The sequence below is a fragment of the Xiphophorus hellerii genome, chromosome 7, assembly GCF_003331165.1.
Source record: "Xiphophorus hellerii strain 12219 chromosome 7, Xiphophorus_hellerii-4.1, whole genome shotgun sequence".
NCBI classification, from domain to species: Eukaryota; Metazoa; Chordata; class Actinopteri; order Cyprinodontiformes; family Poeciliidae; genus Xiphophorus; species Xiphophorus hellerii.
In genome coordinates this window covers 30,810,879-30,838,818 of record NC_045678.1, presented here as the reverse complement: position 1 = coordinate 30,838,818, position 27,940 = coordinate 30,810,879, and the positions used below count along the sequence as shown (strand labels likewise).

The 27,940-nt window shown below is 41.6% G+C and overlaps 1 protein-coding gene across 9 annotated transcripts in view; it reads right to left on the bottom strand.

The window, feature by feature from the left end:
• Positions 1-399: 399 nt before the first annotated feature.
• Positions 400-27,940, bottom strand: part of gulp1a (GULP PTB domain containing engulfment adaptor 1a) — a 54,524-nt gene continuing 26,983 nt past the window's right edge. For 2 of the 9 annotated variants that reach the window (XM_032567374.1, XM_032567375.1), the window contains exons 2-12: positions 21,454-21,626; positions 18,855-18,913; positions 13,832-13,893; positions 8,039-8,110; positions 5,296-5,394; positions 4,934-5,071; positions 4,745-4,861; positions 4,180-4,266; positions 3,061-3,300; positions 2,110-2,412; positions 400-1,064 (exon numbers count right to left, since the gene is read on the bottom strand). In XM_032567374.1, the coding sequence (XP_032423265.1) occupies positions 993-1,064; positions 2,110-2,412; positions 3,061-3,300; positions 4,180-4,266; positions 4,745-4,861; positions 4,934-5,071; positions 5,296-5,394; positions 8,039-8,110; positions 13,832-13,893; positions 18,855-18,882 (1,218 nt within the window). In that variant the 5' untranslated portion in view covers positions 18,883-18,913; positions 21,454-21,626 and the 3' untranslated portion in view covers positions 400-992. Of the gene's footprint in view, positions 1,065-1,961; positions 1,973-2,109; positions 2,413-3,060; positions 3,301-4,179; positions 4,267-4,744; positions 4,862-4,933; positions 5,072-5,295; positions 5,395-8,038; positions 8,111-13,831; positions 13,894-18,854; positions 18,914-21,075; positions 21,162-21,453; positions 21,627-27,940 lie in introns of those variants that run through there. The other 7 variants (XM_032567372.1, XM_032567376.1, XM_032567378.1 and 4 more) reach the window with 6 other exon arrangements.

The following is a 27,940-nucleotide window of genomic DNA, read 5'->3' as shown; positions in this document are numbered from 1 at the left end:
AAAAAAAATTATATTTAGAAAAGAAAATCCTATGAGGGTTAGACCTTGCCTAAACTGGCAATAAAAATAGAAAGAAATAAGAGGCTTTAAAAAATTTTAATGTGGGAAATATTTCAGCTAAAAATAAAAAATAACTAATTTTATTACATAGTGTGATATGAACTAATATTTATCATTTACATTAATTAAAATAAATGTATAAGTATTATTATTTCTATTTTAATTCTAATCTTTATAATTTTTGTTCATTAAGTTTTTTAATTTACTGTTCCATTTTTTAAATATACATTGATTTATTTTCTCCTCTCTTTGCATTTTGTCTGCATTTTCTTTGCCAATTCTGGCAGGAACAGTTCTCCATAAATATCTAAACCAAAGGAGTGATAAAGTCACAGAAAATGTTTTTTCCCCAGAAGGAGTTTCTTTAATAACTGCAAAGTAACCAAAAGTAAATAACAGAAATATTTCCGTATGGACTCGGAAAACATAGGGGAAGAAAAATACAATGATTACAGAGTTTGGGGGGAATTAAAAGTGGAAAATGTAAAAAAAAAAAGAAGAGTAGTGGGTTACAAAGTTATGGCTGGAGTAATAATCTATATAAAAAGGAATAATCTGAGGTAAACCATTCAGTGAAGCAGAAGGTTGGCGTTAATGGAACACTTAATGTTTGTCAGCTTTTGTTCTCCATAGAAACAGGAATGTGTCACCAACACAGAATTCACACAGATATGAAAACTCTGCCACAGAGTGTACCATCGGACATCTCAGACTATTTACAGCAAAGGTACGCAAAACATCTCCTTCCAGAATCTTCTCAGTTCATACAAAAATAGTTCTTTACATTAACACATCCAAGTTTACACTGAAATATTGAAAAACCAATCAAAATGCAAATGCATATAAACCCCAAGATGGCGGCTGTGACATCTCAATCATGGAGTGGATATTGGCACTTTTTCCATACAAACGAGTTAAAAGTTTTGTTGGCATCAGCAGCGGCCGTCCAGCGGGTCCAGAGAGAAGACGGTGCCCTCCATGGTCAGTCCCATTTTGAACCCCTCCTGTGGGAAAACAAGCAGGAGGATGAACCTGCGGATAGAGGAGCTAAACGAGCCGGATTCATCTGGAAGCTCAGAGTGACCAAAAATAACAAACAACAACCATCTGGAGTCAAACCGCTCCTACATGCAAAGTCATGCTTCACTTGACAGGGTCAGAAATGACATGGCATGCTCATTCAACAGATGGTTTGGTGCTTTATGGTAGACTGTTATGAGTAGTCAGTATCTTACCTGCAGGAGAAAACAGAATGAGCTCAGTTTGACAAATGCTAATGGAGTCAAGCTAACAGCGTTTCTAAATCAACCTGACAGCTACTCTGAGTCAAGCTACCAGTTACTCAGATTCAGGCTAAAAGTTACCCAAAATAAAGATAAAAGCTAACGTTATTCATACCAACAGGTAGCCACACTGAAGCTAACAGCTAACCAGATCCAGCTAACATCTACACAGAGACACGCTAATAGCTAGCCACACTCAAGCTAACTGCAAACCTGAATCAATCTAGCAGCTACTCCTACTCATGCTAGCAGCTAACCAAAGTCAAGCTAATAACTAGTCAGAGTCAAGCTAAAAACAAACCAGTCCAGCTAATAGGTACTCAGTCAGGTTAGCTAACTGCATTCATGCTACCGACAGCAAGGCTAAAGGCTAACCAGAGTAAAGCTAGTAGCTAAACAGAGTGAAGCTAATAGTCAACCAAAGTCAACCTTACAGCTAATCAGAATCAGGCTAACAATGAAGCAGAGTCAAGCTAAAGGCTAACAGTCAGGTCAACAGCGACTCAGAGTCAAGCTAGCAGCCGCTGAGAGCAAACCAAGAGCTTAGAGGGTGAAGATGTTGGTGAATAAGAAAACATGCTGCAGTCGCAACACAGACAGCAAAGCAAAGGTACAAACCATCTCTGCCGCTAAGAGAGGGAAGAAGACAAGAGACGCATTCAGCTGTTAATTCAGGAAAGAGAGAAAGGAAACACATTCAGTAGCAATGTCGCCCCCTGCTGGCGACACTAACACTGGTTATTTGGTTTGAACTCCCAGGCCTCACCTGCATCTCATCGAGCTTCGACTGGATATCTGGAGGGAAGTCGGCCGCGCCGCAGGTGAACGGGTCAAACGGCTCCGCTCCGAACAAATCTTTACCTGCAGACAGAACCACAGTCAACCCGCTTCCCTCGCTTCCACCAAACCCGAGCGGTTCTGTTGGCTCACTCATGTCGGGCGGCAAGGAGGTCGGCGGCGGCGGAGGGCAGCCATTACTGGCCCTGCTGGGAACCAGCGGCGTCACCGTGGAGAAGGGAACCATGTCGAAAACGTCCGTGGACTGCAGCTTCGCGGAGACGCTCCCCGCCTGGACCAGAACACAAACCGTTACTGAACCGGTCGACCCGAGACACACAACACCACACAGGAAGGAAGGGCTACGGGAACAGATTAGGGCCAAAAATTTAAAATGAAACAAATTCTGACTGTAATTTGTCAGAATTTGGATTTTTTTCTCACAATTTTTGCAAAGTTCTGAAAAAACAAACAAAAAAACTATAAAAAAGATTTTTCTTTTCTCTCAGATTTTGGAATTCTGACTTTTACCTCAAAATGTTAACTTTTTATAGAATCCTAACTTTTCTCAAAATTCTGACATTTTCTTTTTTACAATTTAACTTTTCATAAAAATTTGGATTTTTTTCAAAATTCTGACTTTTTGTCTTAGAATCAGAGTTGTTAAATAGTTTATGGATCATCGGGCAAATCTATCCTTAAAACTCAAATCTACCAAATAAGTTTGCCAGATCTGTGTGGGTAAATTACAGGTTTCCCAATCTGAAAACAAGAAAAATAGTTACATGATTATTTTCATTTGCTAACAACAACATTCTTGACAAATTTTGGGTTATTTTGACATAGAAATTGAATTCAAAGTTTCAAGTCAGATTTTTTTTTTCCAGTGGCCCTAATTGTCTTCCGTAGAAAGAAGAAAGCAGAGAAGAAGTTAGTTTACACGAGGCCGCGGGATGCTGCAGGCCTCGCCGGCTTTAGGAGGAAGAGGAGGAGGAAGAGGAAGAGCGTGTTTAGCAGGCGGAGGGGTTAGTATCCCCGCGGAGACGCTGGAGTCCGGCGAGCTCATGGGCGTTAGCGTGACGGAGGAAATCTCCAGACAGGACAGCGACGACACGCTGTGAAACCAGAAGAGAGAGGACGGCCTGTGCAGCAGGAAGGATTCGCCCGCCGCGTCCGGCGGCTGCGGAGAGATGGCGCAGCGCCACCACAGAAGAAGACGGGTTAGTCAGAAAGCAGAACTACGCTAACAGCACCGCTAGGCAGAGAGCGGATTGAGAAATCGCTTCGTCTGCACTCTAACGAACTGACTCACAGGAAAAATAAAACTTTCAGGTAACTGAATGAGTTTTACACAAACAGTGTTTAATTGACTGAATCTCTTTTCCTAGTCCAATTCTTCAAAATGGGAAAAACAAGAGAAACGCCTTTAACATCTAGAGCAGGGCGATTTTAACCTAAATGCTAATTTGACTGTCTTGACTAAACAAGGCAATTATTTCTATTAAGCTGTTTGTAACAACATTTTTGATAAATTAAGCTAAAAAGATAAGCTGAATGCTAAGCTAAGTAGCTACAGGAAGAGCTATGCTAAGCTAACGTCTTGTTAAAATATGTCTGTTTTGCAGATGGATGCTAATTTGTCTGATTAGACAAACTTTTTCTTTTTTCTTCAACTTTTCTTAAATGAGGCTAAAAATGAGCAAATAAAAGTTTTAATTTCTTTGAGTTTTAGATCTATAATGTTTTTACACAAAATAAATCTAATGATTTCATTTGTTTTAGAATATTAAACAGTAGTGACTGCTTGTTTTATGGTAGTTATTTAGCAGTTTGATGATTTTGATGAAGATAGAAGACAAAGTCCTGTTGTACAAACTATCACCAGCAGAGGGCGCCACGACCTGGACTATTGGACAGCAATGACTTCCAAACCAGGACGTTTCTGACTGTTTGCTGTTTCAGGATTCATTTTAGGGTTTTTTAAACATCTTTACTGCGGTTCTGATTAATTTCCTGATTTCAAGCCAACTGGAGTTGAACTGGGATGTTTTGTTCTTACTGGTGGCACATGAGCGATCATCAGCTGCTCCTCCAGCTCCTGCAGTTGTTTCTTCAGCTCAGCGTTTTCCGTTTCCAGTTCCTGAATCTGTGAGAACAAAACAGTTTTAATCTTCTTTTAGAGGTTTTGACATTAAAAACTGTTGATCGTGTTTCAGAGAACTTCTGCGTTTTGCTAAACTAAACATGAGACGCTTTCAGATTAAAGGCATCAAAATGAAAAAAAAAACATGAGTCGCTATGGCAACCCACTGCAAAAACACAAAGTCTCACCAATAATTCTGGTCTAATTTCAAGTGAAAATATCAAACCGAGGAACCACCAGGTAACCATCCAGTCCGTCCAGGTGTTCAAACCCTCTTCAGTCGTAATAACTCAGTAAACAAACCAGTTCGCCGAGTTTCCAGCAGAAATCTAATCTCAGTCTGCAGCTCGTGGCATTAATATTCATCAGTTGACTCGCTCTGCGCTGATGAATCGAGCAGGTTGACGGATTTAAAACAATCGATAGACACAAGCTCAGCATTAATTAATAAAAACATCAATGCAGCGTCTCAACGTCGTACTCTCTTCTGCAGCCCGCCGATCTGCTTCCTCGTCTCCACGTCTTTCCCTCCAGACTCCAGAAACTTCTTGTAGGCCAAGTCGAAGGCCTGGCCGATGGTGAGGGTGATCTCCTCCGCCTGAAAGACACGATTCACCTGAAACGTCTCGCTGCCTCCAGGGTTTGGGAACAAAAAGCTAAAAACACGTACACATTTTTCACTGTCAAACACGTAGCAGAGGTGTTTGTTGGACTCCGAGTCTTTGCAGATGAAGGTGAATATCCGTTTGTCCGTCTTGTCGTCGGCGCAGAAGGATATCCGGTGCAGCTGACAGTTATGCTGCACATCCTGCGACACAAATCCTCCGTTATTCACACTGGATCAACCGGATCCCTTCTGGAGGGAAACCACTTTCACATCGTGATGAAATCTGAATATGGAGCAGATCTACATCGAAACGTGAAACATTTTTGGTTGCCGTGGTTACCCTCTGCTGTTTCATATGGGAGGTTTCTGCCCCTCCACCATCAGTTTCAGTCAAACTGCGGAGAACTGAACCCATCTGGACTCACCTTGGTTTTGGGGTCCAGGATCTTGACTCCGTAGATGGAGATCTGAAGCTCCACTTTGGGAATCTTCTGGCCCTCCGACTTCTTGATGTGCCTCTGAAACTGTCACAGACACCAAAAATAAAAATGACATTTTCTAGTTGTTTGGTCATGACCTTTAACCTTCAACCTGCTTCACGCCCCAACGCTGGGCTGAATCTGCTGGAAATATTGTATTTAGCTTCCATGTGTAGCATTAGCATTGGCTAAATAATGTGTTAGCATAGCTATTTAGCATTAGCTGACTAATGTTCAGAGTTAGTGCTATAGGATTAGTGTAGCTAACTTAGCGATGCCCAACGTTGCAAAAACCTCAAAAAAACAGGATGGTAGATGTATGGAAAGCCAAACAGGTCAAAGTTGTCGTACTTTGCACAGTGTTTTCTAATAAGCATTCTGATAAAGATGAAACTTTTTAATATAATTATAGAAATAAAATGTGTTTTTATTGTGTTTGCAGCTGACTGATAGTAATTCACTGCATGAATTGTGAAGTTTTCATACAAATTAATGGTAAATCTGACATCAATTAATTTAACTTCCCTTTGGGTTTGAAAAAGTATTTTTAATGTAATTAGATATATTCTAATTTACTAATATGTTGTGCCATAAACTAATTTCAGTGTGTTGGAGATGATTTTATGGTAAAGTGGCCTGCCATAGCCAGAATGACCCTTCCCAGGTTGATGGGCAGCAGCAGTTGCTGTGTTTTGTGTCGCAACCTTTCAGGATAAAATCCGTTTGTTAATTTAACCTGAACTTTGTGTTTGAGTGTTTTATTGTGAAAGTATTCAGACATGTTTTTCTGGACGTGAACTCAGAGAAGGCATAGCTGGGCTGTGTCTGGGATGGTAACCATGGCAACCTGGTCTCCACCATGAGACGTGTTGCAACAATGGAGTCCTGGAATTGGGAGAACAAGCCTCCCCATCGGCGGCCTCTCAGGATTTGGCAGGAGGCGTTGGTAAAAGGCCGGGCCTGGACTGGGATGTATGCTGGGAGGAGGCCAGGTCAAAGGTCATCCACTGGGGAGCTCAGGGAAACTAAGCACTTAAATCCTGAACAACTCCAGTAGATTATCTGAGAGTTTATGACCAGTTTGCCACCAGTTTTACCAGTAAAATGTCAGTTTACATTACAAATGAGCAAACCTTTGTCAATATTCAGCTGATGTCGGCACAATTTAAATGATTTCTGTGTTTCTATTAAATAAGAAACAATTAAAATGAATAAGTTTGTTCACACAAGTTATTAAAAAACATCCTCCTACTACTTCTTGTCTTCTTCGTAGTTTCTGTCAGTAGTAACATCCTGTTGTTGATCATGTGACTCGTGCAAAAAAGGTTTTGCTATTGCAGTTTTGGGAAATAAACCAATTTTGACCCCAATAAAACCAGACCTCCAATTAGCGTTTTTGTTCTTTTGTTGTTTTCATGAAGCAAATTTATCATCAAAATGTCAAATTATGCAGTTTTATGGTCAATGGGAACACAGTTTAATTTGTGTAGTAGGAGGGAAAATTCACATTTATCACATTTTTATAGTTTCATTTGTGTCTCAACTGCTTCTAAAAACAGACAAAACAATAAAAAAAAGCTGATTTTTGGCAATAATTTAATGTGTTTTGGTGTCTGGAAAATGAGTCGTTTCAAAAACCAAATACTCAAAGATTGTCGAGTCACATTGCACTGGAACTGCCCCGTTACCTAGCAACCCCGGCCAGGCCCGACCCATTACCTAGCAACCCCAGCCAAGCCCGGCCCCGTTACCTAGCAACCCAAGCAGAGTTCCAGAGCGTTCGGTCAGCTGGTTTTAGTTATTTAATGGCTGCTGCACTGCAGAAACACAAAACCTTAGCAGGTATTTTGGTCTAGTTTCTAGTGAAAATATCTTAGTACACTTAAAATAAAACAAAACTGACAAAAGTAACTTTCTAGTAAAGTTCTAGTTCTACTGGCAGATTGTTTCACTTATCAATTAAGAAATTATTGACTCAGTACAAGCTTTTATTTCTCGCTGAAAAGTTACTCATAAGTTAGTATTTGTATTTTTTTGAGTGTACTGAGACATTAACAGTAGAAATTAGACCAAAAATACTTGGTAAGATTTTGTGTTTTTGCAGTGTTTTATTGTTGAAACCACCTGCTGCATTCCTGTAGGTTGTGCAGGAGGCTCCACTTCTGCTTTTCATAGACGTACGGTTGTATAATCACGCATCCGTTTGCAGCCATAACGCAGCTCAAGACAGGCAGAACTGAGCAGACTAAACTCTTGATTTTGTGAAAAAATGTTTTGTAGCGGCCATAAGCGGATCCTAATCGATTCAAGGTAGCACAATAGATCACCTTTAATGTTTCCGGGCTTTCTTTATCAGATTACATCTAAAAATCAAGTAGATGTATTTTTGTTGGTGAGTAATGGTCCTCATCCAGCCAGATTTTGGTGCTCACCCCAGTTTGATTTAATTTGAGCTGAAGTTAACGATCTGAACCCGCCGCAGTTTATTTGAGTATTTTACACAGAAATATCAAAGTGTTTCAGCGAAGGGGCTGATTATGCTGATGAATAATCCATCCAGCAGAGTTTTCTTGCGCTGGGCGAACTGCTTATCCAGCACTTCCAGGCATCGACACCTGGAGCTGAAAAACTCCCAGGTCACCTTGAGCCAACGCCGCCGCTGCGGTCTGCTCTGACCGACGGGCGTTACCTTCAGCTTCCTCACTGCATCCTTCACGACTTCGGTGCCTTTTGGGGCTTCCACCTCCGTGTTTCCCAGAAACTGCAGAAGAAGAAAACATTTCTTATGCAACACAAATTTTTCCATCTGATCCTGGATAAAATGAGAAAAAGTTTCTTCTGCTGTTTTTCAGATTTTCACTGCAGTTTTAAAATCAAAGAGTTAAAAAATGTCTTCAATATTTATTTTTAATAAATGATTTTTTATTGGATTTGGCCAATCCAATCCAGTTAAACTGTTTTTAACTGTTTAAAAATAGTTTTAAAAAAACTTTCTTTATAAAAAGTCACCAGAAAATAAGTTTTCATTTCTTCCATTTGTCTCCATTGAAGCAAAGACTGTCTGTGTTTTAGCTTTCAGCTTTAGCACTAGCTTATGCTAAATTCTGTGTTAGCATAGCAAGTTAGCATTAGCTAACTAATGTTTCTGATTAGTGCTTTAGGTTTAGCATAGCTAACGTTTTAGTTAGCGATGCTAACCATTGCAAACACAGCATGGTAAATGTATGGAAAGTCAAACGGGTCAAAATGCGCATGCTTTGCAGTATCTGATGTTTCCTAATAAACACTGTGGTAAACATTTAACTTATCAAATGTAACTATAGATCAGGAAAATGTGTTTTTGTTGTATTTTCAGCTGACTGATAAGTACTGTCGAAAATATTTATCATAAAAAGCGTAGGAATCCTGCATTGTGCTTTTTCTCCAACAGATGGCGCCATTTTCCTCCCGCTGAGCTCAACGTGTGCAGCCGGCTCCCTTATCAGGCTTCATAAATATCAATATTGTTCCTTTAAAGGCTGTAGAAAACAAAATAAGGAGTTCGGCCATCGAAGCAGAGCAAACCGCCGTGGATTGTCTTCAACATCCAGAGTCGACTCTGTTAATCCCCGTCTACCTCTGCAGACGCTAACAATGTGCAGCCAAGCAACAAGGGGGAGGCTGTCCGTGTTCTGCCTCCATAAAAATAAACTCTTCTTTTATAACTTTTACCAGAAATTAGCAAATCTTGCATCTGATTCAGACTGGAGCAGTTTTATTTTAAATCGTTTCTGAGACGTGAAGCTGTTTCTAATGAACAGTTGGGAAACAGCAGATGAAGCTTTTATGCAGAAGTGTCAGCGCTTTGCCTCGGCGTGACAAATGAACTCTGTGCAGAGTGGCAGGCATGTCTGCGAGTGCTGCGGCCCAGAATAGAAAAGAGCAGCGCGCGTTGTCGACCGTTGCATTGTGGGGCGGCGATTGGGGACGTTTGAGGAGGCGAATCGAGCTCCGAGGCTCATCCATCAAATGATTCACGCGGCTGAAAAACAAGCCGGCCTCCCGTCCACCTCAACCTCAGGCCGGCCCGAGGAGTTCATTCAGATGACGCAACGAAGAGCCGAGTTCAAGCCGAGTTCAAGTGCCGCCGCAGTTAGAGCTGACCGGCTCGCTTACAGGGCAGCGCATTTAATGCGACTAATTTAACACGGAAAGCTCCGACTGTGACTTTGATGATCAACAACTCGCTTCTGTTCTGGAGAGACTGGAGACACTTCCTGGTTCCTAATTGGTCCAATAGAGCAACTTCTGAACCAGACAGAATTTAAAACATCTTTTCCTGTAAATATCTGATGAATGTTGCATTTCTGCAGAGGATCATAAAGCAGTGAGACACAGATTATGTTTCCTCTCATCATCCCAGAGAATGACATTTGGATCCAGAGCCAGTGAGCTCAGGATCCCTAAACGAAGGGAGGCAGCAGATCCTGATGACCTGAGGGGTCAACATGGTTCTCTGGAGCTGAAACTCGTTTTTCAAGACCAAGACGGGACAATTAAAGGCCAAGATGAAGACCAGACCTTCTAGAACAAAACCAAACCTTCTGAGACAAAGATCAAAGCAGAACCATCATGTTATAGTTGCATGTCATTAGCATATGCTAATGCACAATGCTATGATGCTCTGTAGTCTGAGCTACAAGGACAATATATGGAATCAAAGTGACTAAAGAATATTGCCTTGAGGATGCTAACTGGAGGCTAACTTTATGTTAACTAGAGGCTAACTGGAGGCTAACTTTATGTTAACTAGAGGCTAACAGGAGGCTAGCTGGAGGCTAACTGGCTGTTGGATTTAGTGACTGACGTAAAGTATTTGCTTGTCTAACAGACTGAAGCTGCAGATCTGTTATCCTCACACAGTCACTGTTTACATGTTGGGATTTCCAGCAAATTGCTGCTTAAAACCGTTTCTCTCAGAGAAAATGCGACCAAACGTAGAAAATCTTCTGTTTATCTTTTACATCTTTACAAATGAAACACCTGACCAACTGCTGACCGTCTTCCTCAGTGCTAAAATATGACAAGATGGTAACCAGCTAAACAAAACCACATTTAGAGTTCAAACCATTAATTGTGATTAATTGATTACTGAAATAATCTGCAACTAATTTAGTAATTGATTAATCGTTAACTGGAGTTTAGAGACTCATACATTTTGATTTTAGATGAAAAACTTTGTTTAGAAAGTTTAATCGGCAGAATAAGCATCAGGATATTTGATTAATTGTTAGAATAATTAACAGAATAATCAATCATTATAATAATTGTCAGTATAATCGATTAATCGTCTGAATAATCAATTACTTGGCTTCAGCCTGAAACCACCGGCAGCTCAAAGTGACCTTTGTTGAACTTTTAACGAGGATTTGCAGCTTGGCAGTAAGCTGAGGCTTTCACTCGTGTTTTGTTCTTTCTTGGGAAATAAAAAGACCTTTAGAAAGTCTTTCTGTGAAAAGCACAACCAACCTGCAGCTCTGTTTCTCTCTACATGCTGAGAAACTCAGAGGAATGGCAGCGGGAACTCGCTGCACCTTGTGCTTCAGCGGTGAAAGCAGGAGGAAAGGAGCCAACAAACATCGGGACTGGTCTGGTAAAGCGCTGCCGTTTGAAGCAGCTCGAATCCCGATAGCGCCGGTATTTCATAAAAACACCCAACAGAAGCTGAGAGGCACAAACTGGACTGCAGCTCTGGCTGCTGCATCAAAACAGCATAAAGCAGATTAAATTCAGGACAGAGAAACGCCGGAGTGCTGCAGCCGCCGCGACGCGTAAAAAACAGTGCTGGATGTCTGGACACAGAGACGCTGGAGATATGAAACACCTTCAGGTTATGAGATGCACCTGATGCAGCGTGAAATATGCATGTAATACCTGCAACAGCAACGATTTCCGATCAGGTTTCAAATCCCGTCAGGCTGGGTTTCAACAAGCTAACGACCTGTAAGGTAATTTATCTGCCATCACTTAGAAAAGCCTTCATCGTCTCACTGCTGCCTGGAACTGAAACACGTTGAGATTTACAAACAGAAGCAACAAAGGTTCAAATGCAGGGAGCAGAATTTAAAGACAGGGCCGCATGTTTCACATTTCACTTCAAACAGGTGAAGGAAATATTCATAACAAAGATCAAAAGTCCATTTATACACATTTCTATTTGAATTTTAAGCTCCTTATCCCTTTCAATGGCTATAAATTACTAAATTATCTTAGCTTACTTTGCTAGTCTTAGCTCAGTTTACAGCTGATGCTAGTTTTATTGGAACAAATGTAGTTTAATTGGAATCAAGACTTTATTTTACACATTTAATTTATAACAAACTTTTTATCCTTTTTTTATTTTCATTTTCATTTGAAAAAATCAGAATTGCTGAAATTCATCTTTAAAAGCTCAGCTGTAAATATTTAAAATAAAACGACCTTCTGTTGATCCAAGCCAATCAGCGCCGAGCGGCTTTCAGCCAATCAGATTACATTTCTCTGATCACATGTCCCACAGTTAGCCAACACAGCTAACTGTCAAGAGACCCACTAGCTAGTGTTAGCTTAGCCTACTTTGTGTGCTAATGCTACCTCAGTTTACAGTATGGATTGGTGTCTGTAGTTTGTGGTAACATATGAATAAAAACTAGAGGCGTGCCGATCGATCGGCTACCGATCATAATCAGCCAATTTCCGTGAAAAAGTGTATTATCGGTGATCGCCGATCACGACCTCTTGCTGCCGATCACATTTATCTCACTTCGCAGCCGCAGCTGATCTCTTTCCTGCGGAAACAAATCCTGTCGTGTGGAAATGTAAGGCTCTGAGAGTGAATGTGGACGTTTGCGTGTTGCGGCGGAAAATTAGCTCTGAGTTGAAGCGCCTCAAAATGCATCAACACAACGAATCTAATAATCTAATATGGCATTTAAAAAACAAGCACTTGACAAAGTTTGGCTACATCGAGGCTCAACGCAGGAAAAAAATGACATCCGGATCCAGACAGCAGGTAACGCAGCACGACTACCAACAGTCATCTGGACTAGCATGACGGTCAGAAAGCTGAACAAATAACCAGAACAATAATTCAAGTCTTCGAGCTGAAGGTGAGAGACGCTGGTTCTGCTCTGTTGGACCGCCGGTACTGGTGGTAATATTTCACAGACGTGGCACCAGAGAGTGAACTCTCCCACCGGATGTCTGCTTAAAGCTGCAGCATGTAAATAAAATTAAAAACATTTTAGATATGCCTAAAGCAAAAAAAACCCCAACAAAAACAGCCATTCCAGGGGATCGGCAGAAATCGGCCTCATGAATGATCGGTATCGGAATCAGCAGCAAAAAACCTGATCGGGGCATCCCTAATTAAAACCCAACAAACAATAAAATCTCAGAAAACGCAGATTAAAGGGAAAATCTCACCTCAAATCAGCTGCATTAAATCACAAACGTAGAAGTGAGATTGTCTCTAGAAATGGTGTCACCTTGACAAAAGGCAGCAAAATGTCTCCTTTCAGCATTTACTTTTCAGACAATTATGTTTTTCTCATTATTAGCTAAGAATGGGGGCAGCATTTCAGTGAAACAGCTGACCCAGATCCTCTCATTAGCGGCCGCAACTTCGCTTTTCTTCCACAAAGCAATAAAAGAAACTCTGAGTTAACGGAGGGAAGCGATCCAAGCGCTTCAGTTGTGCCATTAAGATAAAATGAGCAAAGATAAAAAACACAAAGACGCTGCTTCCTTGATGAACAAAAGAACGATTAAAGACAGAAAACATCTTCCTGACTCATTCGGGTTTCAGCAGCAAATCGTTAAGCGAGCTTGTTTTGAAATCCGGAGTGTTTAAAACCGGAGGGAACGGTTCGGCAGCGTCCTCATTACGTTGCCTGAAACTCCCTCTGCGATCGCGTTTTCACTCAGATCTCAGCAAATCTGAGCAGACGGGGAACTCATCAGAGGAAGCTGACAACCTGCTTTGATGTCAGGAAAGGTGTTTCTTTTGCCAGTTCACCACGCTTCTCTTTTATTGCAGAAAAGCAGCTGCAGCAGTTTTGAGAATCTGCTACTTTTCAGAGTTTCACAGAGATCCGCGCCTCACCAGAGGAGGAATCTTTGTCAGAATAATAAAGCCGGGAAGTCGGTGTGCTCTTTCAAAAGTTGAGGACTTGTTGCGTAACAGAGGGAGTTGCTCAGAAGGTTGCTGGTGGAGGCAGAAATTTGAGGCGTTTTAAGTCAACAACCCCTGAAGACCTCATTAAAACCAAACAATCAAGGTCAAAACTATAAAAAAAATTTCCAAAAACTTTGCAGCACCAAGGTAAACAGCTGCTGTGGGAGATTAATGGGACGGCGTCACAAACCGGCGTGCAGCATAAAAACAAGCAAATCACATTCAGAAAACTTAGCTTTTATGGTTTTACTTATAGAAACCTGATGTTTCTCAGTGTTTCAGTCTCACCTTGGCATTGTAGGGAATGTAGTGCTTGGCCAGAGCCTCTGGGGTGTGCATCCACGACTTGTCTGAAAAAACAGCAAAACGTCAGAGGAAGCAGAAATATTCAATTAATTCAGATTTTCCTTCATTTAGCCTCAATAACTTTTACATGAAACCGCAAAGAAATGTGTTCAAACGTCATTTAAGATAATTAAAACAAGTTTCTCATGACTGAAACTATAAACCTTAATATAAACAGAATTAAAGTAAAACTGAAACGATTAATCACATTTAATCGTTTACTGCTTTACATGCTAGCATTAACATGCTAATGAAATACTTTGAAAAAGGTTTAACGGAAAATGACTGACGTTCAGATACTTTGACACGCTAACTGGCTAACATGCTAACGTGCGAACATGCAAACATTTTTAACAAATTCAAATATGAAACTCTAACATGGTTTATTTTAATGTTCGAGAAATTATCAGTGAAATTTTCACTAAAAACATTAAAAACTTTGTTTAGCATCAATGCTAGTCATTAGCATTGTAACGTGTAAATTCTAATTTCACTTTATTGCATCAAGAGCCGTTAATCAGACATCTAATTTCTGCTCTTTGGGTTGTTAACCTTCTTAATATCTATAATTTTGAATAAATTTTGTATTGAACTGTTTTCACAGACTGAAACTGAGCTGTGAATCAGAGGTCGTCACAGGTCACTGACGGCCTAGTCCAAGCCTCCCATTATTTCTCTTCACTCCTCATTTCCTGCTGATTACGGCTGTAATGAATATCGGGACAGAGTCTGCATGGCTGCGACCCCAGGGCATCAGAACCCATGTAAGTTGATTGGGGTCGCCAAGACCTGCGAGGCGTCGATGACGCGACTCGATGCTAGCGCGTCCGCTGCACTGGAATGCTAATAACCTTGTTTACATCGGCTGGCGCTGTTGGCCAAGTGGATAACCTCATTTGAATGTCAATTAGTGTCGTTTGGTTCCAACATTTGCTTAAATTGGATTGCTTTCAGCGGCTAATCTCCAGCATTTACAGGAAACTAACGACAGAGTCGGAAGTTCTTCCAACACAACCGAAGAGACAGAAAAATGAAGGTTTTAAGGGTTTAATCAAGTTAAAACGTCCAGATATTTCATATGAATAGAAAGAAAGCTAAAGCTGAAGTAAGAAATGTTGGAATGCAGGAGTAATAAATCACCATTAGGCCGGACCAGCTCATTATTTCAGCTCCAAACTGTTTAGTACAAACTGGATTTTGTTGAAAGTCACACATAAGGTATTGGCAGTGTGAGAACTCCCACCTGCATCGTTTCGCCTGTGGGTTCCTGCTCTAATTAACCAGAGTAGACGGACCGTTCCACACCAGCAACATAAGGAGAAAGAAACACTTTATAGCTTTTAATGAAAACCAAACAGCAAAGCTAACAGAATTTAAAACATGCCTGGCTGCGGCGGTGCTGCCTTTCAACGTTTCCATTAGTAAATTAATAAGGATCCCAAAACGTAAACACTGCTGGCATGTAAAACGTCTCTGAGTCTGGAGGAGACGACGACGCTGCGCCGCTTTCTGGTTTCAGTCACAAGGCAGTGCAGGTTTTCCACCTGATGGACGTCAAACTTTCTCGTAGTCAGTTCCTTGGTAACCATGGCAATGAGCTCAAACAGGAAGTTAGATTCAGCAGCTAAAGCTTCGTTCATGTTTGAGTCGGGAAAATGAGACAAACACTGACAGAATCTAAAAGATGTTTTTGTGTAACTTAACGGGTCAGTAAAAGTTTTGATTAAAAAAATGAGGAGAAAGCGGGAAGCAGGTCGGCTATGCTAGCTTGACTCTGACATCTTAACACGTAGCTGTGCTGCAGAATTCGATGCATTTCGGTTCCTTTAACACTAAAACATGCGACCGACACACCAACTCTCTGACAGATCATCAGTAGAGCAGGGGATTAAGTTACATAATCTCTGCTCTGTTGACAGTTGGAGTTGTTGTCAGTCGGTTGCCATGGCTACGAGTACATGTTGCACAATGTGATATTTCAAAAATAAATTAGCAAAATGGAAACACGGCAATTTAGAAGAAAAATCTTTTGGCACTAAGATGAGGCGTTTTTTGGCTGTATTGAAATTGGTTCATTTAGTGAAACTGAAATGGAAAAAGTTTTTCCACATCACATGATCAATAACAGGATGTTGCTACTGGTGGAAACCATGAAGAAGACGACAGGAAGTGGAACTTAATGCGTGAACAAACTTTTTCACGTGGTTTTAATTGCGTTTCTTCTTTAATGGAAACACCTGAAATCGTGTTTTTCTGACATTAGCTGAATTTTTGCAATTTTGCACATATTTGTACTTTAAAAGGAGCTACTGTTTGTAGAAGAAATCTTGTGAACTCTTCAAGTCTTTATCTTAAACCAGAGGTCGAACAAAATAATTTTAAGGGCCACAAATGGCCCCCGGGCCACAGCTTGGACCGCCCAGTGGTAATATAATTTATAATTTATGTTTGACTCCCAGTCCTAGAAACCTCTGTTCAATATTAGCATAGCGTTCACCTCTTGCAGCTTGAACTCCTCGCTGTATTGCATTTATTTTGATTGTTTATGTCTGTGGGCCACATGAAGAGGCAGCCAATAGACTAATTCACTGCAGCGCTCAATCAATGACACAGAATGAATTTGCTGGCTGTGCACGGCTCTCCATCATGCAGAAGACAACGTTAGCGGGCCGCCAGCAGGACCAATCCAGGCAGCAGGGTGTTACTGGGAGATAAAGGTTCTGTCTGGGAATAAAAATACATTCAGACAGAAATAAAGCCTCATTGAGCAGGTAGAAAGTCGGAGCCAGGACTTTCTGGAAAATGTTTCTTTGGATTGCAGAACAAGTGAAGCTCATCGACTGCTGAGCAGCAGGATTGATGTTAGTTTTCTTCTAATTTTCCTCCCTCGGCGTCGGGAAGAACCATGAAAGCGTCTCACCTGGTTCCACGGGAAACCGGGAGTTTGGGAAGCGGAGGCTCAGAGATCGCTCACATCTGGGCTTTTAAAAACATGCTCAGGCGATGACTCGCTCTTTGTTTACAGCTCTGGACTCTCGGCTTGCATCACATGATGATCCTCTCAGAGCAATCACACACCCCCACGCACGCACACACACACCCCCACCCACACACACACACACACACACAGAGGGAAACAATGAAAGCACCAGGACTGTATTTGTGCTCCATTGAGGCTGAAGCTGTGTTTGTTCTGCTCACTGGTTCAGATTCAGCTTCATTTCTAAGCTGCTGCTTGTTTTGGTGCAACTGGTGAACAATTATTGACTAACTGAACATTTTATTGACCAATTTTTAATATGAAATGAATCTTTGATGATCTAAATTTTGGCCAGACCAGGTGTCACCTGGGGACTCAGTAATGTGACTCTGCCGTCTGATTGGTTAAAAACTCATCATTAAAGTCATTGTTTCTCTGCATGAGTTGTTTTACACTCGTTAGGCGAACTTTCCCCAACCGGTTCTGACTGAACAGAGGAGCGAGCGGTACCAGAAACCTTCGAGAATAAATAAAAACAAGGTGAGGGTCCAGATTCAGCGCCGCTAATTTAACGTGAAAATCTGTTCCTCCAGAGGAAATATTCACGGACGTTATCAGGAAATCAGCAGAAGCTTCACGCTGGTTTGTTGCCGTCTGGAAGAAAGAAGTCAGATGGGAAGGACAGAAAGCAGGAAACGTGTTTTCTTAGTTCCTGTCTGTGGGTGACTTCCTGCCATGACTCAGGTCTGGAGCGGGGAGCGCCGCTTCACGCCGCCGCTTCACGCCGCCGCTTCGGTTTCAGAGCTTCTGGCCGATTCGCAGCCGTTTGAAACGAGCGGAAAGCGCAGCGGGGGCCGGAGGAGGTCGGCCTAGAGGAGTCTGGATCGGGTCGGACGAAAGGTTTTGTTTTTCCGTGTCTGACTCGTTACCTGGTGGCTGTCAAACTCCCAGCATGCATCTGTGACAAGCGGAGGAAGGAAACGGAGCCGCGTTCTGATTTCAAACGCAAATTCAAAACAGGTTCAGTTAAGATCTGTGTTCATGTTTCTATTATTCCGTTTTACCTTTAAGCCCTAAAAAGGTCGACATAAAACAAGCTGGATTTTTATATCAAAGAAAATTACTGGAAAGTTGAGTGGAAGGAAAAAGTGTGGTAAACAAAGGAGCAAAAAAGACAAATGCAGCTTGGAGAGCAAAATGCAAACAATCAGATTTGCTTGAGTTCACAAGTCAATCTTTCCAAGTGCAAGTGAAGTCTCCAAGTCCATTTCAGTCTTTAAAGGCAAATCGAAGTCAAGTCTCACGTTTTCATGGAACAAGTCCAAGTCAAAGCTGAAGTCTTCATCTGGCAAATCAAGTCCTATCCTACCGAGTCTTTTCTCCGTGTCAAAGTTTCTAGCACTAAATTAAACCTTTTCTCATTAAATACACGACATTTTTAGACCCGAGTCCAACTTCAGTCTAAAATCTTTTTTTTTCCAAGTCAGAGTTTGAAACTCCAGTCCAGATGTTCTAGTCGTGACGGACGAGTCGTTTTCTAGTTCGAGTCGTTTTGTAATTCAAGTCGTTTTGTAGTTTTGCACCAGCTGCTGGTCCGTTTTCCTGGAACCCTTCAGTGATTCGAAGCTTCTTGAAACAGAAACCGTTTTGTAACCTTGATCTGGACCGGAACCAGCGCGGCCCGCTGACCCACCAGGAGCCGGACCAGAACCAGCGCGGCCCGCTGACCAGCCAGGAGCCGGACCAGAACCAGGGCGGCCCGCTGACCCGCCAGGAGCCGGACCGGAACCAGCGCGGCCCGCTGACCCGCCAGGAGCCGGACCGGAACCAGCGCGGCCCGCTGACCCGCCAGGAGCCGGACCGGAACCAGCGCGGCCCGCTGACCCGCCAGGAGCCAGACCGGAACCAGCGCGGCCCGCTGACCCGCCAGGAGCCGGACCAGAACCAGCGCGGCCCGCTGACCCGCCAGGAGCCGGGTCTGCTCACCTTTCTTCCTGTTGAAAGCGCGGTTCATAGTGGAAAACGAGCGTCGGCCGATCCTCCACCTGGAAAAAGCAGCAGGAGACGAGAGTCAGACTAAAATCAACAAAAAGAATCACAACAAGCGATGAGGTAAAGTTTACTCAAGGAGAAACTTCCAGGAAAAGGTTTTATTTACATTTATATGAAGGAAAGTGGAAAATTTTCATGCAACATGGTGAGAAAACAGCAGTTTCTGCTACAGAAACAGAGAAAATGTTCATTAAAATCAAAACTTTTCTTAGAGGAATTTACAACATTCATGACATAAACGTCAGAATTAAAACCGCAAAACTAAAAATCACCAAGTATTTATGGTCTAGTTTCTACTATAATATATTAATACACTTAAAACAAGGTCAAACTAACTTAGTGGTAGTTTTTCAACACAATAAATTACATTGATTTAAGATAACTAACTTACAAGTAACTTTCTATCAAGAAATAAGAGTTTATTTTTAGTCAATAATTTCTTAATATTGATTAAAAAGTATCAGTTCGATTGACAGATAAATTTACTTCCAACATGGGAAAATTTCCTTGTTGCAAGTAAATTTATCTGCAAGTAAATTTATATTTATACTGTAGTTCTTTTAAAAAAACAATAATTTCTTTGAAGAAACGTGAATGTGACCCCCGACCCGAGCGCCCTGCATCAGTTCCCCCGCGAGCGATCGGCGATCTGGAGAGCGACGAGGACAAACGACCGCCGTCAGCGCCGGAGTGGTCGCCGATCCACGATCAATATTCCTGAGTGACTCTCCACTTCTGTGAAAAACACACCAACCCCAGCAGGAAACACACCCAGCTGCGCTTTTCCACGACTGGCCATGAAAAACAGGTCATTAGGGCAGGGGGGTCCAAAGTGTGGTCCGGGGGCCATTTGTGGTCCTTGGAATGATTTTGTTCATCAAAAACTGTAAAAATGTTTTGGCCAAAACATTTTCAGCATTTTCTGCTTTGGAAATTTAAGCTCAAGGAGCTTATATGTGGAAAATATTCGTTTTTTTTTAGTGAAAAAAACTTTGCATTTTTAGTGATGCACTAAAAATCTTAGCAACAGAGATTGCTCCAAAAACAGGAAGTGGACTACAGTGTACTGCATTCTGGGTAAATACAACCAAAACAAACGTGTTAGCTTAGCACCAGCAGGAGAAATGGCTCATGGTCTGTAACCAAAGACAAATAACCGCTAAAATCTGACGCCTCCATCTTGTTTCCACCTGGTGAAGAAGGAAGTTGCTCTCAGTGTCTTCAGAGGTTTTTGTGTCGTTTCCTTCAGTGGTTCTTGGTGCAGCGCCCCCACAGGCCAGGAGGGGAACAGGTTGGTTTGACTCAGAGAACCACAGCAGCTGGAGGTGGAGCAGATGGTGAAGTTCTGGTTCTGGATCAAACCGGGTCTACTGGACTACCGGGTGTGAAAATGCTTTAAATCTCTAAATGGTTTTGAACTAAAAAAAATTATTTTAAGCAGATTTCAAACATTCTGACTTGAAGAATTTGAAACATTAAAAGCTTTTACGCCTTGTTTTCTTTTTGTTGGTTCGTAGAGAAATATCCAACCACCATCGTTTGGTTTTGACAAAAAAAATCATGTTTTAAGACTTTATTTCAGCTTCAGCTTCACGTTGAGATTAATTCATTTTAAAAAGCTTTTGTAGCTTAAAGCGTTTGATGCAAACCAGATGTTTCGAAGGGCGAGTTTTCCCTCCTCTCCCAGATCTGCTCTGCTTTCTGTTGCTCCGCCACATGAAATGGAAACGGGAAAAGTTAAAGCGGCGTGAAAACTTCTCGCTGCCCGAAGTTTCCTGCGATCAGCTGCAGAGCGTTCAGGGCGGGACGTCGACATTCCTGCATCGGCACAAAATCTCAGCCCAAAAATGAAACCCGCAGGTTTGAGCCGTCAGACCCGCTGCGTTCGGATCAGCTTCTCTCACGGTTTCACCGTCTTCAGGTCGAATCAAGAGGAGCATCAGAGATATCTCATCGCCGTGGAAACGTATCGGCCGCTCTCACTGACAGCAGGTTTTAATGGCTTCCTGTCTGGTGATTCAACAGAATCCCAGTGGGAGATCTGACCCCCAACACATGCACACCCCCGCACACACACACACACACACACACCCCCACACACACACACACACACACACACAGTTAACACCGAGCTGCTAAGCTTTGGCGTGTTTACCAGCTGCAGGAGTCCGGCTTCTCAAACTGGAGAAAACACTTGAATGTTTGGATCAAAGTTCAGCAAAGTCTAAAAATTAATAGAAAACATGATAAAGAAATCCAGAAATCACATTTTCTGGAAGTGAACTGAGAAGTTTTACGGCTGGAAAACTATTTAAAAAAAGATGGAGCCGAAGCAAAGTGCTGAATGCCTTCAAGCTTACTCACTAATCTTAGCCATATGTGTTAAAAAACAAACAGATTTTTCCTTTTCTACCTACAAACTGTCAATCAGAGTCAGCCAGAGTTCCTGGGCGCTCACTCTACCAACCCGAAGCGTCTTATCAACGAAACGACGGAGAGACGGAGGAAAGCAGGCGGACGAAACGCTGCTCACCGTCCTGGAGCCGCGGTGCAGAGCAGGAAGTTCCTAACGGGTTTCAGCTGCCGACCAGATGGTGCTGCGCCGCCGAGGAGAGGATGGCGGATCTGCCTTCACACTCAGCAGCTGACATCCAGAAAGCCCACTTCCTCCGGCCAGGAGGAGCTTCAGGAAGGAGAAGGGACCGCCTTTCAGCAGGAATTTGGAGAAGAAGAAACCCTGAAATGATTCATCAGCAAAAATCCCCACAATCTGCAAACCTTACAAACATCCTAAACCGAGCAGCTCTGCTTCACATGGAGAGTTCAGATTTATGGTCCGGCTGTCCAGTTCACACAGCGAGACGTTTACGCCGACATTTCCCTTCTGACAGTCATGAATGACACCCAGATTATCATTAATACTCCAAGGATAATCCAAGTTCAGATTCATACTAGCCGTGTTTACTCTGCTTCAATCCAACTCCAGTCCGTTTGCCTGGAAAGTCCGGTTTGGTTGGGAAAGTCTGAATGCTAACTGACCTCTGGTCAGCCTGCAAACAGTTGAAGTGAACTCTGGTTCGGTTCCAATGAACGCCAAGCAGGAAGTGGACCACAGCGCAGGGCATGCTGGGTAAATACAACCAAAACAAACATGCTAGCCTAGCGCTAGCAGGAGAAATGCCTCATGGTCTTCAGCCGAAGACAAAAGAGAAATCGTCCAACTGCTGAAATCTGTTTTTGTTTATGTTTCTTGAAGAAAGTTGAGGTAAAGACAAATAAATCATCCTAAACCAACCAGCTACACTTTAAACGGAGCGTTCAGATTTATTGTGCCAAGTCTTCGTTCACACAGGAAAATTTTACTCCAGTTTTCCTCCTCCGATAATCTTCAATGACGTTATGATTATCAGGACGGCTCTAAAATCACACCAGCCATGTTTAGTTTAATCCAACTCCAGTTCGTCTGGGGAGGCGTTATTAGCATTAGTTCAGCTAATAATGACATTAGCCTAGCACTTAGTGTTAGCTTCTGCTAAGTATAGTGTAGGTGTAGCGTTACCTTCCCCTAAATACCATGTTGGTGCAATGCTTCCCCTGTTACTGGAACTGATGCCTGTGATTGGTGCTTTAGGGTTAGTGCAGCTAACGTTTTGGTTAGCATTGGTCACCACTGCTGGGAAGGGTCAAAGGTCATCTCCAAACAACCGGAAGTCTTCCCAGGAATGGCAGTCCCAGCAGATTCAGCCCAACATCAGAGAAATTACCAAAATCCCAAGAGCTCCATCTCAGACTCTACAGGCATCAGTTAGCAGGTTAAAGGTTAAAGGTCATGAGTCTGAACCAGAAGCGGTGCTTAGAAACAAGATGGCTGCAGGTTTCTGCATGAGGGAGTGTTTAGAACAGGGAGGTTCTGGATTTTCAGATTTATCCCAGTGTGGGTGAGGCGCGATCTAAACTGGGTGGAAGTAAAAACCATTAAGCATCTCGGGTTGATCGGGTGAAACAAGCGCGGATCCCCATCGCTCTGCAGATCGAGTTCAACACATCCTGACTCCAATTATTTCAATCTCTTCCTGGGATGTGAGTGTTTCTCTGGAAACGAGGAGCGTCTCTGTGGATTTCTATGTAAAGTTGAAGCCCAAACATGATTAGCGCTCCTTGCTAGCAGAGGAGAAAACTTCAGAACGACCCAACCTCCTGACGGACGGCTACTGGAGAAAACCTTCTAAACTTTCCTGTTTTTGTACTTAAGAAGAAAACGTTAAAAGTTGGCAGGAAATTTGACAATAAGACAAGATAATGATGTGTTAGGGCTGGACAATAAATCAATAACAATATCAATAGACAATTCAGCTGATAGAATATTCAATATGTAGAATATCGACTGAACTCTGATCCAGAACCGCACGGCATTCTGGGAGACGTAGGCAAAGGAAACCATTGATCTGCTCAACCTCTCACCTAGCTAAGCTAGCTTGGTGGAATCAACTCACTCTCTGGCTCTTCAGTTGCCTAGCAACGACCAGCTGGGTAACAAGCCGTTTCAGTTCCACTCCCGCCCCCCCCCAACTTTGGTTGCCTAGCAACAAAATGTTGCGTAACCGGCAGAGTTTAAAGTTTCACCTTTTGCCTCAAAACTGCTTAAAAATAAAAAAATAACGTCGTAGAGAGAAAACTGGAACAGGAGAGATTTAAAACAAAAAACTAATCAATAATCATCGTTGTGACTGATATGAAATGCTTCTATCGTTTTTCATATGATGTATTACGGGAAGACATTATTGCCAATACTTGAAAAAGGCAAAAAAAAAGAAAAAAACATTTTTAAAAGGTTTTATGACTGTAGTTATGGTCTGTGATTGGTTGGCGATGTCGCTAATTTGTAGTTTGTAATCGAGGAAAAATTATTTACAATATAATTTTATCACAGTGAAAAATGTTAAATATGACACAAAGTATTTATCTTAATTGATTTATTGGTTGATTGATTGATATACCTAAAAGCCGTTACTAAAAATAAGTTGGAAAGCTTTATATTTTATTTTACATTACATAATGTACATTTTATATTATACATTTTTTACAGTTAGTGACATTTTATTTATTATTTATTTCATTGTTTATTTTTATATTTTTTACATTTTATTTTAAATTTTAGAATATTTATTTTCTCGAGTTTGTTGTTTTCATCATTTATTTTTATTTGGCTTTTTTAAATTTTAGTTTAAAATATATTTTTTATTTTTCTGAGTTTGTTCCTTATTTAAGGAAACAGAAACAGCTGGTCCACTTAGGAGAACTTAGCAGCTGAATTACATAAAAATGACTGAAATGATTTTTTGGATCATTTCTGCAGCAGAAATTCTTTGCACATATTTCATAAAACAGAAACGTATCTACAGTATTTAAAGTTTACAGTAAAAATATGCTATTTTATGTTTTATCTTCAGTAATCTGACATGTTTTTGGTTTTCGAGGAAACTGAATCAGCCCAGACCAGAAGCTTCATGCATTCGTGACACGTGTGGCCAGTAAACACGTCTCAGGTCTGCAGACATAAATACAGTTTGAGTCTGGGCCGCGCAGACGGCTTCATCATAATAACAACACGCTGCTGCGCGGCGTCCAGGCGGCTCGGAGCAGGAAATGTTTGCCTGTCAAACTCTGAGGGAAATGGAAACGCAGCGGCACTGGAGCCAATCTGCCGTCACAGTTTTACGCCCAGCAGGACAAATTTCTGCTGATTCCACTTCTGCTTTAATTCATGGAAACAAACACACAACTTTAAAAAAAACTTTAAAAAGGGAATTGTTGTTGATTAAATAAGTTACAGGAGCTGCTCCATAGAATGATATTGATTTATCCAATAAATCTCTCGATCTCAGGTGTGTGTCTGCTTTTATCAATTTGCAACCTGTTGGATTTATTTTAAAGCTTCTTTAAAGACAAATTTGAATTTAAAAAGTGTATAATAATGTCTTGACCCTCGTGCAGTACCGCCGCGGCCTCCCTAAAGGTTGCTGCCCTCATGTTGAAGACCTCTGACCGATAATGATGTGACAAAGTGTCGCCCCCTACAGCCAATATGTGAGCTGCTGTGAAATAAACCAAAGCATTGATGGGCACAAGAATCTGCTAATAGCAAAGCCAATGTTTTTGATTCTCTTTAATTCATCTTTGCTATCAGTTACTGGTGGATAAAAAACAAACAACAATTAGCCTGGCAGGGGGTAAGTAAAGCCTGGTGGCCCGCCAGGCTTAATGTAAGCAAAGATTTGTTGCTTTGTTTTCTCTCCTGTAGAAACTCGTTTCAGGTCGTGGTAAATTACGCTCCGGGTTCTGGACTCATCAGTGGCCAATTTAATGTGTGAAAATTGGTTTTCCTGATCCTTCCACCGCTAACGGGTTGAATCCGTCCCGAATGAGACGCCGGTTACGCTTTAACAACTCGTTTACAGCCGACACATTTTCATCACTGCAGCACTTTTCCAGCTCGTTGTAAATTCTCCCAAATTAAATCCAGATGGTGATTCTTTCTCTTCCTGATGATTTAAATGTATCTGCATCATTCTGTAACATTTGTTGCTTTTACTTTGTAGCGGATTCCCCCTGAAACTTCAGTCCAAATGAGACAACGAATGAAGCCTTGGATAAAAACTCCCAGTAATGGCGTCTCTTCCAAGCGTTAAACTGAGTCTTACTCTAATCTCTCTTTAGCTAATCCAAAATGCATTTCCCCATAATCCCAAAAACATTACGCTACACAAGCAACAATTTTATATCAGGGATTATTTCTTAAATTTTGGAGGACTTAAGCTAGTTATCTTAGAGAAATAATGGCTACAGTGATGTGCAGCTGTTTGCTTCCTGAACAAAAACTTTGCTTCTGCTTAAATGTCATCCAAATATCTTCAAGGAGCTCCAGTAGCAGTCAGTGTTACAATAAATCTGAAGAAGCCTCTGACTGAAGATGGTGATGACTTGCTAACAGGTAAATATCCAGGCAGCAGAGACGATATTCCACAGTAACACGTCTGCTGATCCACCTCCTTTGCTTTAAACGGCAGTCTGGTTGGAACGATGCTGGAGTAGGGGATCCCATTATGGTCAATGTTATCCTCTGGGATTTGACGGTCATAGTTCAGGCATTGTTTGAGCTCTTATTATGCTAATCAGTTGTAAAATGAATGCCACGGTTACGCGAGTGCTGCCGTTACCAATAAATTCACACAGAAATGTCAAAACGTGCACAGAAGCATAGACACTATTTAGACAGCTTGATTTGAGAGCTAATTACCCTTTACAAAACATTTTGATTAAAAAAGGTTTAGCAACTTCAAATACCCAAAGTAATTAAGACACATAAACAGCATGTGCAAAATGATTTTTCATGGAAAAATATAACAAATTCAGCTTATCAAACTTTTTTTTAACCCCTCCATTGGGTCTTTTTGTGGGCTCTAGTGTCCCTTATACAAAAGTAGGCTGACAGGAAGGGGGGAGGAGATGGGGGGAGACATGCGGCAAATGTCGCCGGGTCCGGGAGTCGAACCCGCGCCGGCCGCGTCGAGGACTCAAGGCCTCCAAACGTGGGTCATGCTGTCCCCTACGCCACCACGGCACGCCCTTGTTATCAAACATTTTGAATTAAAGTTTGAACCAAAAAGAATCTAACTCATGTGACTGAGTTCATCTTTAATGTTTCCTCCTGATCCTGCTTGATAAATTAATTCCCACTCTGCTGTAAAAGTGCCGAGTCGTTCTGTTTCTGTTATTGTGACGAGGATTTCCAGCTCAGGTTTACGTTTTAAAGAGGAAACCCAACAGAAGCTGAAAGGTTCAGACATCCTTAGAAGTCAGAGTTACATAGAAAGAGATGAAAAAGACGAATGAAAATGTCTTTTTCCTCACTTTCTTATCGCGTTAACAACCCGCTGACTGATCTGGGGAGACGATACCATCAGGAGACGATTAATTATCAGAGGAACTGATTGTTAAATGGAGCAGGAATCACCAGAAGGCTTGTCTGCACAGACTAAGAATTCATGAAGCTGCAGGAAACCCAGAGAAAGTAGCAAAGCTTTGATCTTATTGATTTTATTATCACTTTGCTTTTGTGTGCCTTATGAGCTTCCGTACTTCCTTCTTTCAAAATCACCTGTGAAAAACTCTCTACGGATAGTTAACTCTTGTTAACTACCTGTCAGTAAAGACTTTTAAAATAAATATGGATGCTTTTATCACAACTTCTGAAGTGATGTCCAAATACGGCGTCACATTCCTGCAGAAAATTAAGATGAGCATATCAACCAATCACATTTATCTGTGGTAAAAACCAACCATCAATCTGAACGCTCTGGAAATTTGGAGAAACATGACCTAGATTCAAAGTGTAGAGAAATTTCAGGATGAAATAGATGTAGAAGAATTAACAGGTGAGAATGTATGGCATCACATTCCTGCCAAAAACCAGGAAGTGAACGCTCTAACCAATCACAACAGTGCATTTATTAATCAAGATTGTAGCCACATTTCTATTTATTCACACAGCAGAAACTTTTAATCAAATCTACTCTTCTTCCTCACCCTTAAGCTGTAATGATGTAGATAAGTTGGTAAAAGATTTTCAGTCTAAAGTCTCAGATATTATTGATTCCATTGCCCCAATTAAAATGAAGGTTGTGTCTGGTAGGAAGAAATCTCCATGGAGAAATGCACAAACAGTTAGATCTGCAAGACAACTCTGCCGTAGGGCAGAATGAAAATGGCGTAAAACTCAACTCCACGTTCATTGTGACATCTATAAAGAAAGACTACGTAACTATCATTTAACACTAAAACATGCAAGAGAGGCTTTCTTTGCAGATGTCATAAACAAAAACATTAACAATGCTCCAGCTTTATTTGCAACAGCTGACAGAATCACAAACCCTCCTGTGACGTTACGCCTGAATTCCAATGTATTGCCGCCTGCAACCAGTTTTCCAGCTTCTTTTCAGAGAAAATTCAAAAAATCAGAG